Source organism: Pleurodeles waltl, chromosome 10, assembly GCF_031143425.1.
Source record: "Pleurodeles waltl isolate 20211129_DDA chromosome 10, aPleWal1.hap1.20221129, whole genome shotgun sequence".
NCBI lineage: Eukaryota > Metazoa > Chordata > Amphibia > Caudata > Salamandridae > Pleurodeles > Pleurodeles waltl.
The window spans coordinates 203,045,584-203,072,838 of record NC_090449.1 but is presented as its reverse complement, the minus strand read 5'-3'; the positions used below and the strand labels follow the sequence as shown (position 1 = coordinate 203,072,838).

General features: G+C 43.2%; 1 protein-coding gene across 2 annotated transcripts in view; it reads left to right on the top strand.

The window, feature by feature from the left end:
- The window catches only part of SNX29 (sorting nexin 29), a 1,353,458-nt gene that overhangs the window by 202,909 nt on the left and 1,123,294 nt on the right, over positions 1-27,255 (top strand). For both annotated transcript variants that reach the window (XM_069210178.1, XM_069210180.1), the window contains exons 8-9: positions 2,596-2,977; positions 15,041-15,147. In XM_069210178.1, the coding sequence (XP_069066279.1) occupies positions 2,596-2,977; positions 15,041-15,147 (489 nt within the window). The remainder of the gene's footprint in view (positions 1-2,595; positions 2,978-15,040; positions 15,148-27,255) is intronic.

Sequence of the window (27,255 nt, the reverse complement as noted above, 5' to 3'; positions counted from 1 at the left end):
TTCGACTAGTTACTGATATACGTAGGAACAATAGAGTCCTGCAGCTGGTACTCGGGGTAAAATAACAGAAGGTAATTAAGTTTGTTTACGACTGTAGTACAGTTAAATTGGTGAGGTGATCTAAATAACTTGCTAATTGTACAGAGCAAACAGAGGAGGTTCATTCAGTCACATTAAGATTGTTATCTATGAGCACGTTTTTTAGTGGGTATTGAACGCGGAGATTAGGGGGCGCAGTGGATATGAACGTTGAGTGTTCTAAATTGTGTGGGGAAGTATCGAAGAAAGATCTGTTAAAGGTGCGTTTATTTTTGAAAGATGTGAGACAGAAAAATCGTTTGCTTTTAAATGGCAGTTTTTATGACCTTCCAGGCCAGGATGACTTTGGGAGAGGTATGTACTAGTGTTGAGATGGAAGCTTTTGTTGCTAATACGAGCGGCTCTTATGATGCTTCTAGCATTAGTAGCCAGTTGAGGAAAGCAAGAGCAGGGGTGATGTGCTCACATTTTTCGAGCTGTTAGAAATCTTGAGGCAACACGCAGGACAGTTCTAGGTGGCGCTAGTCTGCTTCTACTAAGGCGGGTAAGGAGGGCTGTGTTCAGTTAAGACGAGAAAGTAGTAATGCTTTTTGGGGTGATTTTAGTCTTGGGTAGAGAGGTCCCACTTAAGGATTTTACGTTTCATTAGGTGAAATTTTGCCGATTTAGCCGCGAGCTGGAGGAGCACCATGAGGTAAAGGTTTCCACCCAGTAGGAAACCAAGGGATTTGTCGGGTGATGAGTTTTGAAAAATGCCTCCATACCTAATGGTCTCAAACCAGATACATCTACTGTTATGGATAGTGTTGGGGGAGACAAAAAAAAAATCTGCATTTGAAGTATTGGATTTTAATAATTTCTGCTCCATCCAGCAAAATATGACAATAATTATTTGTAAAGCTGCTAATCCACAAAATAAGTAACGTTACATTAACACCTGGCTTCGTCTAATTTAGTCCTCCTTTTGGTTCTTCTGAGTTGTTGTTTTTTTGATGAATCTGACTCCTCTACTTTTATAATAGTGTACATTAGTGTTTTTTTTTATCATACTGAGTACAGCTTTAGTTCCTGTTGCCAGTGTTATTTATGCATATACAGCAAAAGGCATCCATATAAATATGTACGCAATTGCTGTTCTAATTGTCGTTCATTGTTTATTTTCAAATTTTACTACTGATATTGATACAAGACTGACTTTTATTTTTGGTGTTTCAAGATGTTTATTTAGTATACGATATCTCGTTTGCACCCTTCCGACGTGTGCAGGTGCACATCATCAATGGGTGCTATATGCTACAAACAGAACCATAGGATTGGACTCCGATTGCTACAATAATACATACTCTGTAAAGTGAGGGCTGCGGAGAGTGCGGTGGTAAAAGATGGAGTGGAACTCGAACTACCTTTCTTTCTTTCATCGAAAGCAGACCTGCTTTGGCTATGCAGGGGTTTAATGTATGCATGCAGCCTACTGCGGAGTTGTAGGCCCTTTTGGAGTCCTAGGGACCGCCATTTTACTCTCCCACATGGCAAGATGTTTGGGTGCTTGAACTATGCGCCACTTTCAAGATGGTGCACAGTTAGTGCACCACTCAGAGCCTCCTTGCCACTGTGTTCACATCAGGAATGTGGTACATTCATGGAAATAAAAGCGTTCCCTTTTTTCTATGTGGATATGAGGATACAAACCTTTCACACTGTCAAACATCTACTGTTCAACTGGTTAATGGGTATCACTATAGCACCCCGTAAACATCTGCACCCTCCTCTGCAGCAGTGCAGTGCAGTTTAGGAAAAGTAACTCATCTCTTGATAATGTATCTTAGTCACAGGAAGCATCTGCATTGTACAGAATCTTAGGGAAATTAATATAATACGCTGCACTGCAAAGCATGCTGGGGAACATGCTGCTGTTACTAGTTTCATTAATGCTGATATTGTTTGTTACTTGGTAGCTGTGGCACCAGGAAACGTATCAGTTTATGAAAATGTAACAGCACACCCTATTCTTATCTGCACGTTTTCACTTTATGTACTTAAATTGTACAGTGTAAAAAAAAGACTTTCATCCAGGAGTTACAATACCCTTCTATTATCGAGGTCTAGATAAGGGACTGCTTACTCTTTTGTATGCACCTTCTTGCCCCATGTCCTCATTGAAGCCTTTTTAAATGTGAGTATGCATCCCAAGTTCATCACAGGCCTGGGGCGAGTGTGTGGGGGCTTCAGTGGCTTCCCATTAGCTCCTTAGAGGAAAGAAAGTATGCAGCCAAGCCATAGCAGGGGGTTTTATTGGGTGGAGGGGCTTGCATGGGTTTGTATATAATGGTAGAGAAGGTCAACCCAAAGGGAAAAAAGTGAAAGGGAGCATTAACATTCGATCTCCGCACAATACCCAATGGCACTGTGAGTAGATAAAAGCTTACTTAGCAATAAATCCATTGCAAACAACTGATTCCCTGTTGAACTTCCCACCCACTCTAATGTAAAAATTAATGATTTTTACTTTTTTTTATTATGCTGTGTTAAACTGTTCTCTTAAAATGCCCCCTACAGCGGAAACAAAGTACACGAAAAAAGAGCGAAAGAAGAAAAAAGTGGTGTCAAACATTATCTCTTTTGATGCTGATGAAGAGGACAACGATCAGAATACCATGGACATTCTGAGAAGAAACGTGTGTTCCAGAGAGAGCTCAGAGGAGAACTCAGACAAGTCCTTATCTGCTTTACCCTTGTCCGAGGCCACATGTGGACTAAACTCCATGGGAAGTGAAGGCAGCAACCACCTGTGGAAGGACCATTCCCTGTGTTTTAATGGGGAATTTTATGATGCAAAAATGGACTTGAAAAGTATCGACGATGAAGATGATGAGGACGATCCATGTGAAAAAGCTTTGGCATTTCAAGGCATTAATGTTGCTGGTAGACTTTCTGAAGAGTAAGTTGTGATCTCTTACCCTTAGTAAAACTCCAGTAAGCTCCAGCAGTAGACACAAAGCAGTGTTCTGAATGACCAACTTTTCCCAGCCTAGAAATTCAAAATAACATGGTAGAAAAAGCCCCAGGCAGGAGAATATTTATCCAGAGGCAAATACAACACGTACAGGCGTTACATTCATGCAGAGTGTTTTGGGACAATTCTGTACAGGGACTGTGATCGTAGACATGTCAGAGCATATTTTTTCAACTGTTACTAGAAGGATCCTCTTGCAGAAATAGCTTTGGTTTATGATGTGTAGATTGTGGGTTAGATGTTTAATATAGCTGCTCTCAAGCTCCAAAAGTGCAGCAGAGCGGAATCATATCAGCCATGAGGTGCTATAGGTGCAGAGAACAACACGGCTGGCTCATTTGAGACTTGATTTCAGAAGCAAGGCTATGATGGGGTTAGTGGTGGTGGAGTCATGACATGACATTAGGACAAGACACAGTTATGGGGGTCAGCAATAAGCTCAAGTAGGCAGATGTGTGGAAAACGTAGAATTTAATGGTCAACAGAAATGAACAGCATCCAACGTCTTTCCCTGGCGAATGCTCCGCACTCCAACTGGTGTTCCTCTGGAATCTAGAATCCTCACCAAAGAATGCCAGGCATAACATTCTAAATTCCATGACGTTTAAGACCTAGACCCATAAACACCAGAGCATTACATGCCTCTCCCCCACAGAAAAAAAGTAAACAATACTAGAACATAACAATGAAAATAACCTAGGATAAAACTTGAAAACCACAAAGTATCCAGAGACCCAAATGATGCAAAACTCGAAACACCAAAGAGAAGAGATGCTTAGCATAACACAAATCCATCATAGACATGGGAGCCCGGATGTATCTTTTATCCATACCACCCCCAGATGCAGAGACCCCTTGTGAATCAGGCCCAACCTCAAATGATGTTCCCAACCCCTCAACCATCCCATCAGAGCATTCATCTTGAAAGGAACAACCACATTGGTAGCATCAGGAAGAACCAAGTTGGTAGCATCTTCCACAAACCTTTTATGCACGAATCACCTTCTAACTCCCTGTCAGAGTGAGTACATGTGTCACTAACCCACACCCACTAGTTATCATTGCCATGAACTACTTCACTGGTAGCACCACCATTTGTGAAATGTTTAACCAAAGCATCAGATCCAAAGACAAAACGTTTGCAACCCTTGGACTTAGACCTAACAACATTGCCATTGCCACATCTGGCCTTAGCTACACTTCCTTTGCTCCGTCACTTCCCATCTTCCACCTAAACAGCATGTTTAGAATCACAAACCACATGAGTGTCCAGGTAAAACTTTATTTTACCCTTCTTAACAGCACTCAGTTTCCGAACCCTGACCAGCTCACCCATTTGCAAATCTGCCTCCTTGACTTTGTACAACTCCTCACAGCTACTCCTCTCTTATCTTGAACCTCTCTCACTCCTCGACTTACATCTTCCACACTGGGTACACGGACATCAAAATTGTTTTTTTGATAATCCAGCCAGGAGATAGCTAACAAGAGGAATGTCTGCCCCTTAAAACACAAAAAATTCCACAGTGGTGTTGGAATTTGGAGTGTCATTTTAACTCCACAGTTTGTCAGCCACACTCTCAACAACATCCTGTCCAGATGGCACTGTGAACTGAATTGCTTCTTTCACCATGCAAATAACTCTCTATACCATTCCAGTACTTTTGGAGTAGTATTTTGCCACAGTGAAATGGTGCACACAAAAAAGAAGTAAACAATGTCTCCACCATATGGGATTTTAATTAGACTCCATTGTCTGTCACAAGAGTTTTAGGAACACCCTCTCTCTGAAATAGGTCAGCCAAAAATTTGATGACCACTTTAGTGTTAGGTTCTCTCAAAAACATGCGCTCAACCCTCTTGGAATGATAATCCACTAACACTAATGCATACATCAAATGCTCTGGCAAATCATATTTGGGACCAATAAAGTCCATTCCTAACTTCTCTCAAAGTGACTTGGGGAACTCGACAGGAACTTAAGGAGTGTTTTCAGTGCAAAGGGATCCGTCCACACCTCTATACTAAGCAAAACCAGCAACTGTACATGTCCTCTTCTGTATCCTTACCCAGCCACCAGTAAAACATCTGAAGTCTCTTCTTCATGCCTGTCAATCCCACATGACCACAATGGGCAAATTTAGCTAAACATCTTCTCAAATTAGTTGGCCGAATTAACAACTACCCCAAAGCACAGGCCCACCTTACACAGTCAATTCATCCCTCACTTCAGAAACTGATGTAAATTCTTGACTTAACATGTCCTCCCTAGGCCACCTTTTCGTCACATAATCCCTCACAACTTTGAGACAGGAGTGGGACTGAATATCACACTCCCATTCCTGCAAAGTTCCAAACGTTTCCTAAGCCCCCAAGCCATAGACTAGACCTACCATATATTCACAATCATCCTCACTGTGCTCTTCAGAGTCATTCTGCACTGGACATCTGAATAAAAAAATCAGCCCGAGAATACTTCCTTCAGTATGTCTTGCAAAGAAATCATAAATCTTCGATAAAAGGTTTACAAGTCGGAAACTGGCCTTTTTTTAGACTCCTTTCATTAAGCAAATATACTAATGGCTTAAGATCAGTGACTAAGGAGAAATATCTTACCCATAGACAGGTAGATGAATGAGAATGATTGGAAGCTCATACACTGGCCAATGCCTCTCCCTCTATCATTCTATAGTTATTTGTCAGTAGAAATAGGACTATTTCTTATAACATCCATCAGGTCTGATTTGTATTTAATACTTTCTGTAGAAATGTGATGACCCAAATAATCTAACCCCTTCGTCAAAAAGTGACACTTCTCTTTTTTATAGTGAATCCATGATCTTGTAAAATACCCAACACCTCATCCAGATCAACCAAATGATCTTCTTCCGTGTCAGTGAAAATTAGGATATTGTCCTGTTAACCTAAGACATATATGATTCCACCCAAGATGCTAAGCATACATTTTTGAAAAGCTGATACTGTAGAGGCCAAATCAAACAGCTTTCAGCAAAATCTGTATGCCCCAAAAGGTACACCAAAAGCTGTTAGTGAGAGAGGATCTTGACTAAGTTCAACTTGGTGATAAGCTGCCCTTAAGTCTGTGGTGGAAAAAAAGATTGGTTCCCCCATTGAGATAACATCTGTTTTTTTGGAGGGGAAAACAACCCACGAAGATGAACAAGTTACTTACCTTCGACATCGCCTTATCTGATAGAGACAATATCTGGTTGCAGATTTCTTTCATTTGAATTACCCTAGGTGTCAGACTGGATCTGGAGATTTTTCTTGAGCAGTACCCCTGTACGCCATTAGGTGGTGTTGATCGCCTCCGCGTCCGTCATCAGTGTTGTCTGCACTGGAGATTATATTGCGGTTCCTATGTAGGTGCCATCGTGGTACACTGACATCTGTTTCTTTTCACGACTTTCCATGCCAGAAGCGCAGAGCCAAGAAGAACATTGACTACTGGTGCGTCAAAACTAAGACCTCTGAAGGGGTGTCCCTGTTCCTAAAAATCAGTTCACAGAGCGGTGAGGATGGGTGGATCAGTAAGGAATCTGCAACTAGATATTGTCTCTGTCAGATAAGGCGTTACCGAAGGTAAGTAACCTGTTCATCTGATAGAGACTTCTAGTTGCACATTCTTTACGTTTGAATAGATACCCAAGCAATACCATCTCCGGAGGTGGGTCTGTGAACCAAGATCATACTAGAAAGTCCTGCAGGACCCAACAGGCAAAGTATCCGTCCCTACGGACCTGACTGTCCAGGCACTAGTGTTTGGTAAACGTGTTCAGTAATGCCCACATTGCAGCATGACTGATACCAAGGACTAGACCTCCACGTGCTAACGCTGTGGTCGCAGCTGTAGCTCAAGTAGAATGAGCACGCAAACCCTCAGGGTTGTGTTTTGGAAAGCGCATAGCAGATTTTGATACTGAGTACGACCCATGCAGAGATGGTCTGTTTCTGCACTGGACGACCTTTCTTCGCACCTACATAGCCTACAAAGAGTTGATCATCTACCCGGAACTCTTTTGTACAATCAAGGTAGAACTCTAACGCTCTTTTTGGATCCAGGTGGTGAAGTCTCACCGCTTCCTTAGAAGGATGTGGCAGTGCATAAAAAGTAGGCAAGGTGATGGATTGGCCTACATGAAAGGGCGTAACCACTTTTGGCAGGAAAGAAGCTCTACTTTGTCAGGATAGATGGAAAGGTAGGGCGGCTTAGATGACAATGCCTTTAAAGGCTACATGGAAGGCTGTTTGCAAAGTGAGAAGCCTCAGAGGACAATTGTAGAGAGTCTTGAAAGGTGGCGCACATCAGAAATGTTGCAACAAAATTGAAATCCCATTGGTGCATAATTAATGGAGATGGAGGTAAAAGGTGTGTAAGACCTTTGAGAAACCTATGTACAATAGGGAACAAAGAAGGTAGATCAGGCAACCTAAAAAAAAGCAGAAATAGCAGACAGATAACCTTTTAGTGCCCATAGCAGAGCCCTGCTGGGTCAAGGAAAGGACAAACAATAGGACCTCAGAAAGAGAGGCAAAGAGGGGGGTTAATAGACTTGTCTGTGCACCATGCCACAGATTTCTTCACACAACAGGTGCATACCATCTTGGTGGAGGGACTCCTGGCTGCCAAAATAATGTTACAGACTTCAGGAGGAAGGTCAAAAACTGTCAACTGTTGCAGATTAATCTCCACGCAAGAAGGTGGAGAGTAGACAGGCTTGAGTGCAGAAACCTCCCCTGCTGCTGCTACAAAAGATCCACCCAAAGGAGATGTCTCTTCAGGACTTCCAAAATCACAAGGATTTCTTGTGCCCAGGCATTCTTGATCTTCTCGGGAACTCTGTGCAGAAGTGGTATGGGCAGAATGGCATACAGGAGACCTGAGTTCCACTTGAGACGAAAAGCGTCTCCGAGCGATTGCCGCCTTGGAAATTCCAATGTGCTTATTTGCTGACATTAGGTGTTCTCTGCAGACGCGATCAGATCTTACCATGGCTAACTTCACTGCTGAAAGAGACCTTGCTCCACCTCCAGATGGAGACGCTATTCGTGATCTGCTAGGCATTTTCTGTTGAGTTTGTCTGATCTGGCGTTCACAGAGCCTGCCAGATGTTAAACCACCAGCGATATGCCTGCTGTTACAGCCATGTCCAGAGGTGCAGAACCTTTTAAGAAAGGGTCCACAATCCTATACGCCCTGCTTATTGCAATACCAAATGGTGGTGGGTTTTTCCGTGAACACTTGCACCATCTTCCCCTTGATAGAGGGAAGAAATGCCTTCAATACTCGCCAGATCGCATAGAGCTCCAACAGGTTGGTGTGGAGTTCGGATTACGCCAGAGACCAGATGCCTCTGATCTCTACCTCTCCCAGACGGCTGCCCCATCCCTGGAGTGACACATCTGTCACTACTGTAAGATCTGGTTGGGGAAATCTCCCTCTGACCCAGTCACTGTTTGTTAACCACCTCTGCAGATCTTGCGCAGTTCCCTCAGAGATCTAGACCTTGTCTGAGAGATTCCCCTGATCCTGTGCCCATTTCAGGTCCCACTGCAGAGCCCACATATGCCATCTGGCATGTGTCACCAGCAGTATGCCATCTGGCATGTGTCACCAGCAGTATGCCATCTGGCATGTGTCACAGGCAGAAGGCCATGAGGCCCAGCAGCCTCAGAGTCATTCTCACCAAAATCCAGAAAAGAGGGTGAAACATAGGTATCATAGCCTAAATATCCTGGACTCACCAGTGGGGAGGATAAGCTTGAAACTGTCCAGAACAGCTTTGTTGAAGGGGAGCGTCTGAGAGGGAGTCAGGTGTGACTTTGGCACGCTTATAATGAACCCCAGAGAATGCAGGAGGTCTGGATTTGATAGACGTCCACCTGGGGCCAGCCTGCCTTCAACAGCTAGTTGTGGAGATAGGAGAAGGCAGAAACCCCTGATCTGCGCAGATGATCTACAACCACTGCCATCATCTTGGTGAACACCCGAGGGGCACTGGTAAGGCCAAAGGGGAGATTAGTGAACTGAAAGTGCTTCTGGCTCACTGTGAACCACAAGTAGCAACTGTGGGCAGGCAGGACAGGACTATGGAAAAAAGTGCCCTGCAAGTCCAGGGCCACCATCCAGTCTCCTGTGTCCAGGACAAATAGAACCTGAGCCAGAGTGAGCATCTTGAACTTCTCCTTCTTGAGGAAGAGATTGAGGGAGGCCCTTTTCCTTTTTGGGTACCAGCAGGAATAGCAGCCACAACCTACTTCTGGCACAGGAACCCTCTCTGTGAATCCTGTGGCCATGAGAGCCGTAACTTCCTTGTTTAGAAGTGATAAGCGATCCTCGGTCATCCAATCGTAGCATGGTGGCATGAATGGAGGGGTAGTCTCAAAGGGGATAGAATAGCCCCTTCAGACTATCTGCAAAACCCACATGTCTGATGTATATGGGCTGCCAGAGGAGCAGGTGATGGCAGATCCTGCCTCTGACTGGCTCTAAGTGGGGAGTCAGACTAGGACGGCTTAGTGGCTGCATAGTGAGGGGTAGCAGACGGGCCAGACCGTTGGCTTCCTGATCCACGAGGTTGGTGGATCCTACACCGTTGGCCATGCAGAGGCTGGCTAGCAGCAAGAGGCACAGTGGCTGTCCGGGAATGGACATGGTTGGAGAGACATTCCATAGCCATGGAAGGGGCGGAAGGCAGACTGAGGGGAAAGAGGGGCCACCACAAGGCTTAAGGACCAGGCTGTAGGTCCAGAATCCTTGAATGTTCGAGTGCCAAGTCTGCCTTGTCTCCAAAGAGACAGGTGCCATCACAGGGCATGTTCATCAAAGTAGCCATCACATCCCTGAAAAGCCAGACGTCCTCAGTCAGGTGTGGTGCATCAGGGTTACTTTTGACAAAACTGCCCTGCCCAGCAAGTCGGTCATGTCCAGTCTACTAGGCATGATGAACTTTGCTTCATGTCTCCTTTTGGCAACTGCCTGAGAAAGGACAGCCCAGGCCTCCTTCGGGACCTGTGGCAGCACTTGCGCAACCTTATCCCACAGCGTGTGGGAGTAACAGCCCAAAAGGCATGCCATTTTCACTGACCGCAATCATAGGCTGATGGAAGAAAAAAATCTTCCTCCAAAGTGTATCCAGCCTTTTGGATTCTCTATCCGGGGGTGAGGAAGGGAACACGCCCTGGAAGTGGAAGCTTGGATTAGCAAGCTCTCAAGGGTGGGGTATTGCAACAGAAAACTTGGGCCCCTTGGAGCGGGTCATCGGCGGCGTGCAATTGTCCTGTTCACAGGAGCCCCAGTGCTTGGTTTGGACTAGGAACTCAGTAGGACATCCGTGAGAGCTCTATTAAATGGGAGCATGGGTTCTGAGGGGGAAGCTCTAGGTAGAAGCACCTCTGACAGGAGGTTAGTCCTAACGGCCACCGAAGGCAACTCAAGGTCCAGGACCTCAGCTGCTCTTCTCACCACCATGGAATAGGACGCTCCCTCTTCCATAGCCACGGTAGGTGGGGAAAGCATGCCAGTATCTGGAAAAGTATCCAGTCCACTGGCTTTTCCCAAGTCTGGATTCCAGTCCATAGGGTCTTAGAGCTGGTATTCTAAAGGGTCCAGTGACCCCTCCCATTCACCACTGTAACCTAGGCCATAAGAAAGGGGCTCAGGATTCATCTTAGGGGGCAGGGCTCCTGCCGGCATCGGCTTCGTACAACGCCCATCCGGCTCCATGTTGGAGCCGGAAATAATAATGGGGATGGTGCTGGCTGTGGGCACTGCGAGTGTCAGGACTTGCGTCGGGGAAGGTTCGAGTGGTGTAACTGATGTCGGTCCAGATTCAGGACTGGATCCATGGGTGCCCCTCAGCACCGAAGCTGCTGTCGCAGAACCTGAAGGGGCCCCTTCCCCCTCAGCAGGGCCCAAAGGTGCTCTTGTAGTTTCGGACTGGCCAAAAATGAGCCGCATGGCCTCAGAGAACTCTTTCAATTTGGCAGGGGTTGCTCCAGCTCCTGGAATCTTGGGGATGCGCAGAGTCGGCCCAGGCACAGGCTCTGCAGAGCAAGGCCTAGAATGTTGATGCTTTTTTGTCTCATCAGCCGATAGGCGAAAAGTCAAAGAAGGTTTCAACTTCTAAGAGTTTTTCTTGTGCCTCAATTTGCCCAATTGCCCGAGGACTTGGAATGAGACGACAATGATGAAGGATTCTGGGACCAATCCTGGGACTTTTCTATTGACCAAGATCTCGACTTGGGCGGAAGGAGCATCGGGCCACCATCAGCTTTGAGGACTGCTCCCTCAAAGTCTTTGGATGCATGGCCTGACACTCGCAGTGTGCCATCTCGCTCTAGGCACCAAAGACACACAAAATGTGTATCTGTATTGGACATCGCCTGATGACAAGAACCCCAGGGGTTGAACCCTGTCTTTCTCTATGACATCCTCGACGTACCATGATATGAAAACTCAAAAACTTTTTCGATAAAAGTCGAAAAAAGGCCAGTCAAAAAATGACTGAGGGGTAGCTCTCTTTGAATCAGTGCTGGGTGTTGGGGAAAGAAAAGAACTGATGCCAGCGTGCCGGGGTGACGCCTGTATAGGATTCATAATGTCACATCCAGCACAGATGAAGGACGTGGATCCCATCGACACCATCTAATGGCGTGCAGGTGTACTGTTGAAAACAAATCTCTGGGTCCAGTCTGACGCCTCAGGGAAATTCAAAGGTAAGGAATCTAAAACTAGAAGTTTTTTATTTAAGGACTTGAAGTACCCTGTTTTCTTTTTTGCAACCACAATGGGAGAAACCCACTGAGAAGAGTCAATAGGCTCAATGACATTTTCAGAACATCATTTGTCTAAATGTATTTTCCATTAACTTCTACCACTCAATAGTACATTTTGACCTTTGTGGCCAATACCAAATGCGTCAGGTTTGCGAATGATCTTATGTTCATAAACTTTTGTCATGCCCAGTCTGTCTTCAAATATTGCCTTGTAGTAATTAATGAACTATTCTAATGATTCGCCTTTAGATATTGGAACAATCACATGGGAAATGGGACAATCAGTTCCTAGCTTCAAATTCATCCCAAAAGTTCTTGATCCCTTCATCCCAAAATAATATAACCTTTATTGCCACATACATTTTTGTATGAATCAACCTGTCCTTGTACACGATTCTCTTAGAAAAATACCCCAGCATATCAGTCTCAAAATCTTCAAATGCTACAGTGTGAATGTCAGAGGCACAAAGTCCAACACAACTCCAGTCCTGAAAAACCAATTTGTCTGTGACAATAGTGATCGATGACCCTGAGTCAACAGTGACTTCTACCTTAACATCTCCAACCATTACCTTGTAAACAGGATCCCGACCATTAACAGAATTACCTCGGAATTCAACCATCTTTATAGATAATACTACTATGGAATTTGTATCATCTTCTTCAGATGTTTTGTTTGTCTCAATAACTTGCTCATTAACAAGCACAATATTTTGAACATTCTTGCAGTCCCTAGCAAAGTGCCTACCCAACCTTTTTGCATTTTAAACAATTATTGTTTAAAGCTGGACAGTTGCCAGCATAAGTCAAAGGTGTCCTGGAACCACATCTAAAACATGCCTGATAACTCAGATTTACCCCTCTCAACTTTCTTCCTATCATTGTTTGGCATGCTACCACATTTAGGTTTTGAGATAATGACGATGACACTATCTACATCAGATGTGTTCTTGAATACACCCAACTTCTTGGAGGCAATGACAGTTCTTTCAATCTCTCTGGCAATTTCCATTGTTTCTTCTAGGCTCAGGTGTTTACAACAGAAAATAATTTCTTGCATTCTGGAATCATAGCAGTTAACCACCAATTGATCCTGCAAGTAGTTATTCAGGATTCCATCAAAGTCACACTTGGCAGCAAGAATTCTTAACTCTGCCAAAAACAATAGATCGATGCTGAAGTTGCTGCTGTGTAAAAAATGTGTGCCTTTCAACAATGATATTAGTATCATCTTTATAATGATCTTTCAATCTCTTAACCACTTCCAAATATTTATCCTAGACTGTTAAAGGGGGCTGAGTTAACTGCGAATTATGATCAAAAATCCTTTGACCCTCTTGTATAGCAATTATACATAAAGCTTTTTGCCTTGCTGGATTAAACTGAACTCCATTAATGGCAGCCAAATAACTGTCAAATGACCTGAACCATTGTTTCCAGTTCACCTTCTGTGCACCAGTTTCAGATAAAAACGCTGCACGTAAATTAGCACTGTACATAATGTAATTACTAAATGCTCAAAATGCCACTAAGTAGCAAATCAAACCAAGGGAAGATGTCACAGTTTAAGGCCCTGTTATAAAACAATTTGTTCATTTGTCTTCTGAAGACTTTGATGGATCCTAATAGACAATCAGGAATTCAAAAAGAACAGCCAATACATGACCAGATGAGGGTATCTGAAAGTAGCCAATTAGTGCCCAGATTTCCCTTATAGTGTGAAGAATGATAATTGGCTGAGACAGTGCAATAACCAGTGATGGACCAGAAGCTAGAACAATTGTCAGACCTAAGCAGTTATTGTGATCTTAGAGGGAAAACACCACTTTGAACAGGAAGGCTAGAGAGTGTGAATCCCACACAGGAACACGTCCAGCCTTTATGCCCCTGCTCCGCCCACTAAGAAATTAATTACCGCTCCCCCTATGATATGCAGCACTAAGAAAGAAATGTTACTGATCTGTCCCTCTATTGCGTTTTCAGAGTCCATGCTGCTTCATGTGATTCATCTCGAGCACTGACTTGTGTGATGAATGCATGAGAACAGTGGGGCGTGCACAACACACACATGCAGCTTAATCTCTTCATAAGAAAGTTTTGAGAAACAATTCAGATGCTCCTCAAGAAAAGTGGGCAAGTTCAGAAAGGACTCAACACTCAAAGAGAGCTGAAGTATTCGAATGCGAAGGAGATCGTACTGCTTCTGTAAGTTGAGGTCCCAATCAGATAAGGTGCTTTCATCCAAACTCTTGCTCATCCCCAATTCATGTGGGGTTCAGCAGTACGCTCAAGCAGGCAGATATGTGGAAAAAGCAAAGTGTAATTGTAAAAAGAAATTGACATCCCCGGATGTCTTTCTCTGGTGACTGCTCCCGACTCCAACTGACGTTCTTCTGGAATCTGGAACCCACTCCACTGGATGCCAGGCAAAACATTAAACCCAGAACATAACAACTGTGTGGTTAGATTTGTTCATTTCACATATTTATATTGCACATGTATATGAGGTGGCATGCATCTGTACTTTCAGGCAGGAGAATATGAAGCAATTACCCTAGAAAGACAAAACATTTGGCCAAGTGCTAAAGCTGAGATTTCAACCAGGTATCTAGGTTGTGAGGTCAGCGGCTTTAAGCCAAGATCATATAACCTCCAAAAAGCTTGCAAACTCAAGGCTCTATTTCTTTAAAAAAAAATATATGTTATCATATTGAAGGCATCTAACCAGATAGGTCAAACGCCTCCTTAAAGTCTGTTAAAATGTAGGAACGCATACTCCAGTACCGGAAGATCTGGTAAGGTAGCTAATTGGTATATTGAGGAAGAAAGAAACATGACCTCCTTACTTAATATAATGCTGGGAAAATCACTTTGTTCCTTCTAACTTAGTTTCCTTATTGGCCAACAACTGCTGATTGGCATTTGTCAAATCACAAAATCAGGCTTATGTCAAAATGCTGATATCTGGCTCAGCATAAGTAGATGGACATTTATATTTGCAGACTGTTTTATTTTTTTATGTGGAAGCTACTTTTCTTTCTTTTTATAAAGTTTTTGTTTCCTTTATATTATTGCACAATCTGAATATTTACTATTACAATTTAAACACATCTACAAAAAATAATACAGTGAATGAAATAATTGTTTTTCTCTACATATTATAAAATGTCTTTCCTATTTCTGCTTCAGGCGAGGGAGCGTGTCCCAAATGTCAAGTTGGTCACCTCTTCAGGTCCTGAATGATGATTCAAATATTTTATTTCCTGTTGCTGCTCCTAAGTCTTATCCACAACCTGGTATGTGCAATTAAAGATTAAAAAACAAGCATGTTCACATTTGATCAAATGCATGAGTAAAGAATTTAGACTTAGATGAAAAAGTCAAAAAGCTGAAAACTGAGCAACAATTATGTTTTTGCACACTGGTTTCATGCAGAAGTATGCATATTAGACAACATATTTGTGCCATTAATGATACGCAGGGCATTATACCTCATCTGCATATACATTACACACCCTTTGATGGTGACTGAAGAAAAAAAGGTTTTTGATTTGCAAATAACTTTGGTGCTTTGGTGGTGGCTGTTGAATATGCAGATCGCTTGGCAGGCACTTGACCAGGTTCTTAATTTTAAATTTCACACAGATGAGTCAACAGGTGATAGAGTTATTTTTGAGGTGATCTTAAAGTAGCATTTTCTACTTTAATTTCCACAGAAATATTTACTTTTTGCTTCTGCAAAATGCCAAACTGAATTACAGCAGCCTTTTCGATACGCCATAACTTTTGTGGAATATGCATTTTTTTAGCCGGCCTAAATCTGTTTAGTAGATTTCAAGATATTTGTGTGGCAAAAAGTGTCAGGCTTATTTGAAAGGTTACAAGTTTGCATACATTGACAGTTAGTTTGAGAAATATTCTTAAATACTGCTCCTGTGAGGGGTTGATAGTGAAAACAAAATAAAGAAAAAAATCAAACCTGATTGTGCCTTGTAGAACTTCTCCTAGTCCACCATTCTGGTACCCAGTGTTCCCAGAAAGATCTGTGATCCGAGCAAGTGGATTGATAGGCAGTGACTGGAAAAACCTCCTAACTACCCATTTGAACAGTCATTCCAGAAACCCTAAAAGCTCATTACTGTCCCTATGCACTACCTTTCTCTGAACACTAAAAAAACACTACAGCCCCTACATAAACTTTTAAAATGTTTATATCATAAGCCCATATTGTACAGTATGTACAGTACAGTATATAGTAAAACTAATTAGTTATAATGTACTAGTGAATCTATATGTAATTACTTACAATTACTAGTTACCTAAATACTTAATTTTAAGTTTAAATTACTATTATCATTTTAAGCGTAACCTTAACAACTTATTTGTATGTTAACATATATATTTATCGTAACACAACCGGAGAGTTAAGGGAGATTAGAAACATGTATTTGGTGGGAATCAACCCATACTAGCTCCCTACATCTAAAACCAGTCAACACAGAACAGTATGGGGTTCACCAATGATATGGAGCTAAAGTCACGAGAAATTATCTGTGGGCTCCTAGACCTCGCTGGGTGTCAAAAAAGTGGAGTGTGGGTGCTGTGGGGGCTGAGTGAGGGGAGGGGGTATTTCCTTTACGGACTAGGTGGTCTCACACACTATATAGTGTCATGCTTCATCATTTGACCACCTAGCCCCACCCAGGTAGGACAGTGCCACCTGGGCGGACTCAACCTCACCGTTAAAGGAACGGGAGGGAGTGCGTAAATGTGTTTTAATCTGGAGTTAGTGGGATCCAGCTAAGCTAAGGGAATATAAAAACACCTGCTGGTGTATTAAAAACAAGGATGGGACACCTTGGTGAGAGTAAGGACTCACTGGGTCGCCTATCTAAAAATTGGCAGACATGTTTCTGCCCTCTACCATGAGCCAAGGAAGGTCTGGGGGCATTCTTCAGGACCTAGGATCCCTAAACATCATGCAAAGAGCAGATAGACAATCCGCCCGTAATAAGGGGGGGAAGATAATTTGAACAAATGAAAGAGCCTACTTGTGGCAAGGAACTACCTCACGTAGGCCTGAAGGAGTAAAAAATGTGGGTAACGTTGTATCAACAGCACAACACAGCAAAACACACAATAATACTGTTTTTTCAGTGAATTTCTAAGGTTTTTAAAATTATATTTCCTAACTATAATGTCCCTGTAACCTTTGTTTTTTAACTCAATTTCTACTTTTTTTAACGTTATTTCCTAACTTTAACGTTCCTGTAAGCTTTGTTTTTTGTGATTTATTTTGAATAAGTTTTTTTTTTAATGATTTTCTGTATTTCCTTTTGAAAAAAAGCTAACTTAGTAAAACACACCTAACTAAAATATTACTTTAATGTTAGATATTTCAACTGATTTTAATATAGTATTATTTTACATTAAAAAAAGTATTTAAATATATCAAATTAAAGAACAATAATTATTTAAAAAACAAAGTATCATGTTTCTATTTTTTAAATGTTTGTTTGGATTCGTGAATCCATTGCGAACCGTCACATCAGGTACATTCCAGAAATTCCCTAGGTATGCCTCTGTTGATTCTGAGACATAGTAAGCACACAGAGAAGCCATGTTAAATGCATGTACTGGGCACTGGTCCCACTCCTAAGGTGGACAAGCTGAAGTGGACACAACCTTTTAAATTCCACAAACATGTTTGGAATGGCAGCCCCAGGATCTGCGTGCTCTTCCTTTACCTGTGCGGAAAGCAGAAAAAACTGGGGATGATCTTTGACAATCAATTTCCGTTTGAAGACCAGGTCAATATGTTGGTGTCTTTGACCTTTTTGACTCTAAGGCTAATCAGGAAAGTCTGCCAGGTCATTCCAGTGGAACTCCAAAAGACAGTAATTACTGCTTTAGTCTTGGCTAAATTGGATTATGCAATACCTTGTAGTTAGGCATGAGATAAAATTTACAACTACTACAGAATGTGGCCGCACAGCTCCTGAAGTAGATTCCTAAATATCGGTCTGTTTCACAGGCCATTTAAGATCTCCACTGGTTACCAGTGGAAAAAAGAATTGAATTTAAAGACCTTTGTATCACCATTAAGGCCCTACATATTACGGCTCAGAAATACATCCGGGACAATCTTGGCTGGTATGTACTAAAGCCACAAAGTTATTGAACGTGCGTCTGTCGAGGCTGAAAAATGGTACTGATATCTTAATATTTAGAAAATTGCTTAAAACTTGCTTTTTACCCATTAACAGCATTCTAGACTCCTCCTCCCTTCTTTCTTTCTTTGTCAAGGCTAGCGCAAATACGCCCACAGGCACTTTTTTGTGCTTTACAAACACACGAAACAGGTTGTTTTATTACATATTTCTAGATTTGCATTGATATTGGGCACTGCAAATCCCAAGTGACACAGAAACAAAGGAATTTTATTGGTTGAAACACCTTTCATGGTTCTGTACAGGAAGTCCCCTCCCAGTTTTTTTCTCTTTTGGGTGTGGTTGTAAGAAATAACATTTTTGACACAATGCATCTACAGTTTTGTTTTTGGATTGTTGTTTGTATTTTGTAGAACACTAAAAATGGCATCTGGAGGTATTCCAGAACAGCAGGATTTACACAGCTCTTCTTCAAAAGGTGAACTCCCACGAAAAGATTAGTCAATCACCTGGCAATTTTTTTACAATTCCAACAGGTGAGTAAAAGGTTGTGGCAAAAAAGGTCAGGTGCAACCGTTGCAAGAAGGAGCTGTTGCGTGGTAGTTCCCAGAAGTACTCACATGGAATGATCCGAATGCTAAAACACTTAAAGATAATATATCCTTGCCAGATTGCAAGAGCGGAGAGGCAACACAATGCACCACAATCATGAATCTTGTGCGGCACAGGTAGCGCTTGGTGATCCTCTGTCAGCTCAAGTCCAACAACATTTGCCTGAAAGAGTTCCTGCATTTTACAACCTAGGAACATTTTGCCCACACTGTGACAAAGTGCTGACTTTTAGGGAGCAGTCCGTCCCTCGTGTTACTCAGGCTGCAAAGTGCCATACGTGTTACATTTTTGTTTTAAAGAACACTTGTTCTATTGGCCATTGAACAAAAAAAAAAACATTTAAAAAAATACAAAATGTTCAAAACACAAAAAAAGTTTAAAAAAAAAAAAGAGTTTTTCTTAGAACCTCCTTTTCTGGTCCAAAAAAGAAAAACTATATGTTATATGTTTGGGAATGCCTGAATACCTGTTCCTTTATGTGTACATATATGTTAGTTGGAATGGGTGTTTTATTGTTTGTATTGGTGTGTGAGTTTCTGTGTGGGTGTAAGAATTGGTTTGTAAGTTGCTCTCTGAGTGTGTAGTGTGTGTGCGGTTGTGTGACTGGGTGTGTCAGTTGCTGTGTCAGTCTGTGAGTGGGTGTTTGAGTGCCTATATCAGTGTATGAGTGGGTGTATTGTGTGTGAGCGGGTGTGTCAGTGCTTGCATTCTTTTGTGGCTGCATGTCTCAGTGGCTGTATCGTTGTGTGACTGGGTATGTTAGTAGCTACTTCGGTGTGAGTGGGTGTGTGAGTGCCTGCATCGGTGTGTGGCTGGGTATGTCAGTGGGTGTATCAGTATGCATTATGTGAGTGGGTGTGTCAGTGCCTGTATCACTGTATTGGTGGGTGTGTGACTGGCTGTATCAGTGTGTGGCTGGGTGTGTGAGTGGCTGTATTGGTGTGCGGGTGGGTGTGTGAGTCGCTGTATTGTTTTGTGGCTGAGTACGTGAGTGGCTGTACTGGTGTGTGAGTGGCTGTGTCGGTGTGTACCTGGGTGTTTGAGTGGCTGTATCATTGTCGCTGGGTGTTTGAATGGCTGTATCAGCACGAGTGGCTGTATTGGTTTGTGCCTGAGTGTTTGAGTGGCTGTATCATTGTGTGGCTTGATATGTGAGTAAGTGGCTGGATTAGTGTGTGGCTGTATCGGTCGGTGCCTGTTTGTTTGAATGGGTGTATCATTGTGTGGCTAGGTGTGTGAGTTGCTGTATCGGTGTGTAAGTGAGTATGGAAGTGTCTGTATCAGTGTGCGAATGATTGTGTGAGTGGCTGTATTGGTTGAGCAACTGACTGCATCAGTGCATCAGTGGTTTTGTCAGTGCCTGTTTCAGTGTGTGACTGGGTATGTGACTGGTTTTATCACAGTGTGGGTGGTGTCTTAGTGGTTGTATCAGTGTGTGGCTGGGTGTGTGAGTGTCTGTATTAGTGTGTGGCTGGGTGTGTGAGAGACTATTGGTTTGTGTGTGGGTGTTTGAGTGGCTGTATCATTGTGTGGCTGGGTGAGTGAGTGGCTGCATTCCTGTGTGAGTCGCTGTGTAAGTGTCTCTATCAATGTGCGAATGAGTGTGTGAGTGGCCATATCGGTGTGTGGCTGGCTCTATCAGTGTGTGGCTTTCTGTCTGAGTGGCTATATCAGTGTGTGACCGGGTGTGTGAGTGGCTGTAGCGGTGTGTAGCTGGGTGTGTGAGTGAGTGTACCAGTGTGTGAGTGGGTGTGTCAGTGCCTGTATCAGTATGTTGCTGGGTGTTAGAGTTGCTGTATCGGTGTGTAAGTGGGTGGGTGAGTGCCGGTATCAGTGTGACTCCGTGTGTGAGTGGCTATATTAATGTGTGGCTGTGTGTGTGTGTGTGTGTGTGTGTGTGTGTGAATGTATCAGGATGTGTCTGGGTATCTGAGTGGCTGTATCATTGTGTGGCTGGGTGTGTGAGTGGCTGTATCGATGTTTGAATGGGTGTGTGTGAGTGGCTGTATCAGTGTGTGAATGGATGTTTATCTGTCTGTATCAATGTTTGAATGGGTGTTTGAGTGGCTATATCGGTTTGTGACTGGCTGTATCTGTGTGTGGGTGGGTGTATCAGTGCCTGTATCAGTGTGTGGCTGGGTGTGTGACTGGCTGTATGAGTGTGTGGCTGGGTGTCTGAGTGGCTCTATTGGTGTGTGAGTGGCTGTATTGGGGTGTGGCGCTGGGTGTGTGTGAGTGGGTATATAGGCATGTGAGTGGTCTGTCAGTGCCTGTATCAGTGCCTGGTTATTTGATTGGCTGTATCATTGTGCGGCTGGGTGTTTGAGTGGTTGTATCGATGTGTGAATGGGTTTGTCTGAGTAGCTGTATTGGTGTGTGGCTCGGTTGTCAGTGGGTGTATCAGTGTTTAAGTGGGTATGTGAGTGCCTGTATCAATGTGTAGTTGGGTGTAAGACTGGCTGTGTCAGTTTGTGGCTGGGGGTCCGAGTGGCTGTATCGGTGTGTGAGTGGGTGTGTAAGTGGCTGTATTCGGTGTGCGGCTGGGTGTGTGAGTAGCAGTATCGGCATTTGCCTGAATGTTTGAATGGATGTATCATTGTGTGGCTGGGTGTAGGAATAACAGTATCAGTGTGTGAGTGACTGTATTGGAGTATAAATGGGCGTCTGAATTTGTAAATTGGTGTATTTTTTAAATTGTAGTCTGGAACACGCTGTCAGTGTTATGGAACAACACTGCAAGAACTAGCTAGTAAACTACATTACTCCAACAGATGGTGGCATTGATCTGTATAAAAAGAAAAAAAAATCTGAGTTAGTATTGCAATTTACAAAATTACAATTTAAACTTGAAAATTTAAAAATGCATAACGTCATAATGCAAACAAATAGCTACACATTTCTTTTTCAATGCTATGTTATAATAAAAATAAGCATTTCCTTTTTTTCTTTTTTCACTGTTCTCAGGTTCTATACTGATACTCAATAAATTATGTAAGGTATAAAGAATCATCCTTCATAGTGGGAAAAAAAACAATCATATAGATTGTAGATAAAAATCCCAGACCTGCACACTATGGCCCTCATTACGACTTTGGCGGATTTCCATGAAGACCGCCAAAGCCGCGGGCGTCAGGAGATCGCTAGTGCTGGCGGTCTTCATGAAAAACCGCCAAAGTCGTAATGAGGGCCATAGTGTGCATATCATGGGTACTGCCGGATTTCTGCCACGCTTTGGGCGGAAATCCAGCAGTAGTCGTGCTGGCGGGCGGAGGCAGTCTGGCAGTTTCACCACCAGCCCCGCCACCCATAATACTGCCTGGTGCTCAATGCTCTTACCTCCTCCTGCTTCCTCACATTCCGCACTCTAAAAAAAATCCTTCAAATGGATTCCCCCAGAAACCAGGATGACAGTCACCCATGCACTCATCAGCAGCAGACTAGACTACGGTAACGCCCTCTACGCCGGCACCACACTCAAACTCACACGCAAACTCCAGAGAATCCAGAACACAGCCGTGCGCCTCGTCCTTGGCCTCCCCAGCCACGAACGAATCTCACCACACTTCAAAACCCTTCACTGGCTCCCCACAAACAAGAGAATCACATTCAAGATCTTCATCCATGCACACAAATCCCTCCACAACACCGGCCCGACATACCTCAACGAAAGAGTGAGCTTTCACACTCCCACCCGCAACCTCCGATCAGCCAACCTTGCCCTAGCCACAGTCCCCCGCATCCAATGCACCACCACAGGAGGCAGGTCCTTCTCCTACCTCGCCCCCAAAACCTGGAACTCCCTCCCCACCCACCTCTGCAAAACCAAAGACCTCCTGCTCTTCAGAAAAAAACTCAAAACATGGCTGTTCGAACAGTGACCCTCCTGCCCCCCAACAAGCGCGCTATATAATTTTTTTTGATTGATTGATTGGTGGTGTTCTGCTGGCTGGGCGCTGCCGGAGGATTGAAGGCCCCTTCCTGTGCCCTGCCAGATGACCTTCTCCTTGGAACAGGTAAGGTGTTCGTCTGACAGGCGTGGGGTTGGGAGGATGGGGGATGTTGTGTGTGTTTGTGTATGAGTGTGTGGTGTCTCCGTGTATGCATGAATGTTTGTATGCGTGGTTGTGTGTGTGTCTGAATGTTGAAGTGAGTGCGTGTCTGCATGTAAGTGTGTGCGTGTGAGTATGTGTGTTTGGATAGGTGTGAGTATGCATGCTTGAACGCATATATGAATTTTGTTGTGAATGCGTGTATAGATGCATGTATGAATGTTGTTGTGAATGCGTGTAGGGATGCGTGCGAGTGAAAGCGTGTATGTAAGTGTAGGTGAATTGGTGTATGCTTGGTGCGTGTGGGTGTCTGTTTGCATGTATGCGGGGATGCTGTGGCTGGTGGGGGGGAACTGTGGCTGAAGGGTGGGTGGGTGGGCGCTTTGGCTGAAGGGGGTAGGGTGGATTAGTGCTTGCTGGGGGGAGGGTGGGGGAGCCGCCTACTGGTGACAGGGAAGAAGTTCCCTGTTACTGGTAGCCTTTCTGCCATGATTTTCGTGATGGTGCTACCGCCGCAGAAACCATGGCGGAAAGCCAGCTCCTAATACCGCAAGCGGTCTTCTGTTGACCGCCGGGTCAGAGATGATTATCTCTGGCCCGGCGGTTCCGACCGCCATAGCGGTATAAGTGGAGATGTGGCGAGTTGGTCTCTGCCAACCCACCACACTCATAATGTGGCGGTCTGCACCACCCGCCTGTTGGTGGTGGGACTTCCACATTTACCCTGGTGGTCAAAAGACCACAAGGGTCTAAATGAGGGCCTATGTTGCTGTAATTAAGCAACACTGTGCTTTGCACTTGCTACAATTTTTTAAATGATTGTTTTACCTATATTTGCTCTACTAATTTAAAAACAAAAAAAAGCTTATGCTCAAAATGGGACATTCATCATTAGATGTACTAATAGATATATATGACACACCATCATATGAAAAACCTTATAAAGACACCACCCCTGGTAGGACGTATGATGTCATAAATACTGATATTGCTTTTAGTACAACTACACTATACCATTTTTTTACAACAGTAATCCTCCTTAGAACTTTGGTTCCAGAAACAAAAGATAAGAATTTGGTAACTTGAAAAGTAGGACTTTCTTGCATTTGAGGTTGCTGTCATTACATTCTGTCCATCTACGTTTACTTTTTTAGCTAGACAGTGTAGTGACCAGATGTAACACTAACTCCCTCATGAAATATGATAGCAATAGTAATATATGTTTTTCCAGATATACATATTTGTCCTGCTTTAAAGTTTATAATCTTAGTTTCCAATTTTCTGCCACCTGCTCTGCATCGTTGTAGCATTAAAATTACATACTTGCCACTTAACACAAGTTCTGTTCAACAACGTGGGCATGTATTGTTTTGTGTAGCCTTGTCTGTATTAATCATCCACCCTTTACTCTGCAAGAGTTCCACAACCCGCTCCAACTGAGTCTGCACCTGTTCTTGTGTCGCTCCCTGAATCATCACATTATCAATGTAATGAGTCAGTTGCACTCCTGGAAGGACAGATACTTCATCCAGGTGCTCTTCCACCAGCCGGTGACAGATGGTGGGGCTATGTATATACCCCATAGGAAATGAGAACATTCGGAATGGTCTGCCAGAATGTGAAAAAGCAAATTATTCTTGACACTCATGGGCCGATGGTATAGAAAAGAAAGCATTAGCAATATCAGGGTAGCATACCAGGTCCCTTTATGTTTCTGTATTCTTTCAATCAAAGTGATGGTGTTAGGGACCACAGCTGTAAATGGGGGTGTATGTTTATACAGCCTGCGGTAATCAATGGTCATTCTGCAGCGCCCATCAGTTCGGCACACGGACCACAGAGGATTGTCCCATTCAGTGGTGGTTCAAGCTATTACACCAGCCTCAATCATTTCTTGTATAGTTTTACTTATTTCATCATGCCCTCCTGGAATGCTGTATTATTTCAGGTGCATTACCTTGGTTGCCAGGGGCACTTTCACTGGGGATATCTTCAGACGGCGCACCCTCATGGCTGCCTCTGAAATGTATCTCTTCGTGCCTGTGATGATATAGTGCTGACCAGTAAACTTTTGGGATTTCCATAAATTTACGAGGTCTCCTCTCCGGTGTAAACTAATGCTCGGACTCTTCACACATTTTTGTGTTTCCAGTGTATTTCTAAATCAACATGGGGTCTGTTATCTTTACGAGTCCATCCCTGTACCAGAGCTTGGCCAGTTTCCTAATCTGATTTAAACCTGTCAACTATTGCCGAAGTCAGGTCTGGAAATAAGCTTTCATACCTGTGAGTAGATTCTCCTCCTTCTTTGATCTGCAGGGTTAACCACTCGCTGTCCAAATCTTCCTCCTTTTTCCCTTATGGAGAGAAATTTTTCTCCCTTTCCCTTTTATCCTTTCCTCTGTGGCTGTCTCTGAATTACATGTTTATTATCTTGCTTGTTAACTCGACCGCTACCTTATTTTCGGTCCAGGCCCTTTTATGGTACATCTCCCAGAGGCTTTTGGAATCCGTTCCATCAATCTGCTCCTTACTGACACCATCCTTCAGTAATGCCATAAACATGTCTCTCCTAGATACTCTGTTATTATCTACGCGACCCTCAGATCTCGAGGCTCTCTCTGGTTTACTCCAATCTTCCAGCTCTCCTAGCTCACAAACTGTCTATAAGACCTCTTTTATTCTCTGCCCTGTCTGATTAATTAGGAGAGTAATTATTACTTGCTTGTAAGCTGGAGGGGCAGGGCAAATTATTTTATTTCGTACTGAAATGGCCAGTGAAGCCTCTAACAAATTGTGAGCTTCATCTAATAGAATGGCAGTTTTCATACTTTCTTTCTTAATTCTTTGCATAGCATCTCTCAATGATTACCAAGGCTTATCATTTGGTGGCCAATCTGATTCCGTATGATACTTTTGATTGCATCCCATAACTGCCAATTGTGATAAATTAGGTGCTCCTTCACTTCGTCACTAGAATTTGAAAAGTCAGTACTCTCCCAAATATTCATGTCCCATAAAACCGGATTCCAATCTAATCCTGCTTTGGCAATTGCTAAACTAACTTTCTTGTGATTTATTTTCCCCCTCTGTTTTCAAAATCTGTTCTGCACTACTTTGATAGCGCCTTTCTCTGCCACGATCTGATAGAGCCTTATCTTGCAATAGCTTATTCTGACAAGACAGCATAGTTACAGTATTTTTAGTTTCAACTAACTGCTTTTCTAATAGCTTGTTCTCTTGTTCAAACAGCTTTTGCTTCTCATGAATTTTTCTGTAGCCAGAGAGCAGTATCCAACCCCTTGTGCCTAGAGAAATCACCACTTCGTTCAAAAGGGACCTTTTGTAAACATATCAACACATTTGTAGGTTCAGCATCATTAAGACATTCATCCCAACATTCAGACAGCCCTGACCCACACGACCACTTGTGCACCATGACATTATAAGGCTCTTTGATCCACCCTGGAATCTCACATGCACTTTTAGAAATGGTTTGTGAAGCTACTTTTGACTTCTTGCCAAACATATTTCACTTTTAAATCTTACACTTTTCAACCTTTCCCCCTTTCCAACTATGCCAAAGTGTTTTTTTGGACTTCAGACTGAGAGGAGACAAAATAAAAGGAATGCCAAAGATGCAGCACTTCTAGTCTGAGTAATGAATTTATTAAGGCACTTCTCAAGGTTCGTACTGGGAAAGCATAATGTGAGCATTTAGGTCAAATGTAGCAACAAAAGTGCGCTTCTTAAAATAATCACAGCAGTAGAATATTAATGATCATAGAAACAAGCAAAGAAAATACACTACCTCAACCATGGATAATATATATGTAATGATTATATATTCGTGCACAGCACAAAGCTAAAATTAAGAATTAAAAATGCATCACCATGGGCTTGAAATAGACATCATCTCTTTGCCACCTTCAAGTCGTGAGCCCAAACGACCGTAAAAAGGGAGAACTACCCACAATGGGATCCGAGCAAGGTGTCCACCTCCCGGAAATTAGTTCTGTCCAACCCCGGTCGTCAAGCTTCCCTCTTAAGTAATTTAAAAAAGCTCAAGAGGAGAAATCTAGAAACTCCCCCTCCCATACGGTAAGTTGTTGTTCAAACGCTGGTTGTATCAGGTTAGTTTTGAAAGAGCACGTTTAGAGATTTGCCACATCCCAAGGTGCGCTCCCAAGACTGAACTCTTCTCTGCCGTACCAAAATATTCTGTGGTTCATCCTTATCTCTCCCTCACTCCTCCATGTTATGTCCCTGCCTAGGTGAGAAAGAGCCAGAGGAGCGAAAAACATGTTGCATAAGTTGTGCGTGGAAAAATACCAGACGGAATGTGAAGCTAAGCACAAAATTGAGTCAGTGATCAAGATGGAGCAACACGTTAAATACAGATAGCATAACAGGGCCACAGAGGTTTGTTCCACTCAGGTATGACTGGAGCCACAACACCTACCTCCATAAACTCTTGTATTGTCTTACTTATGTCCTCATGCCCTCCTGGAATTTGGTATTGTTTCAAATGAACCACCTTGTTTGCTGGGGGCACCTTCACTGGGGGTATCTT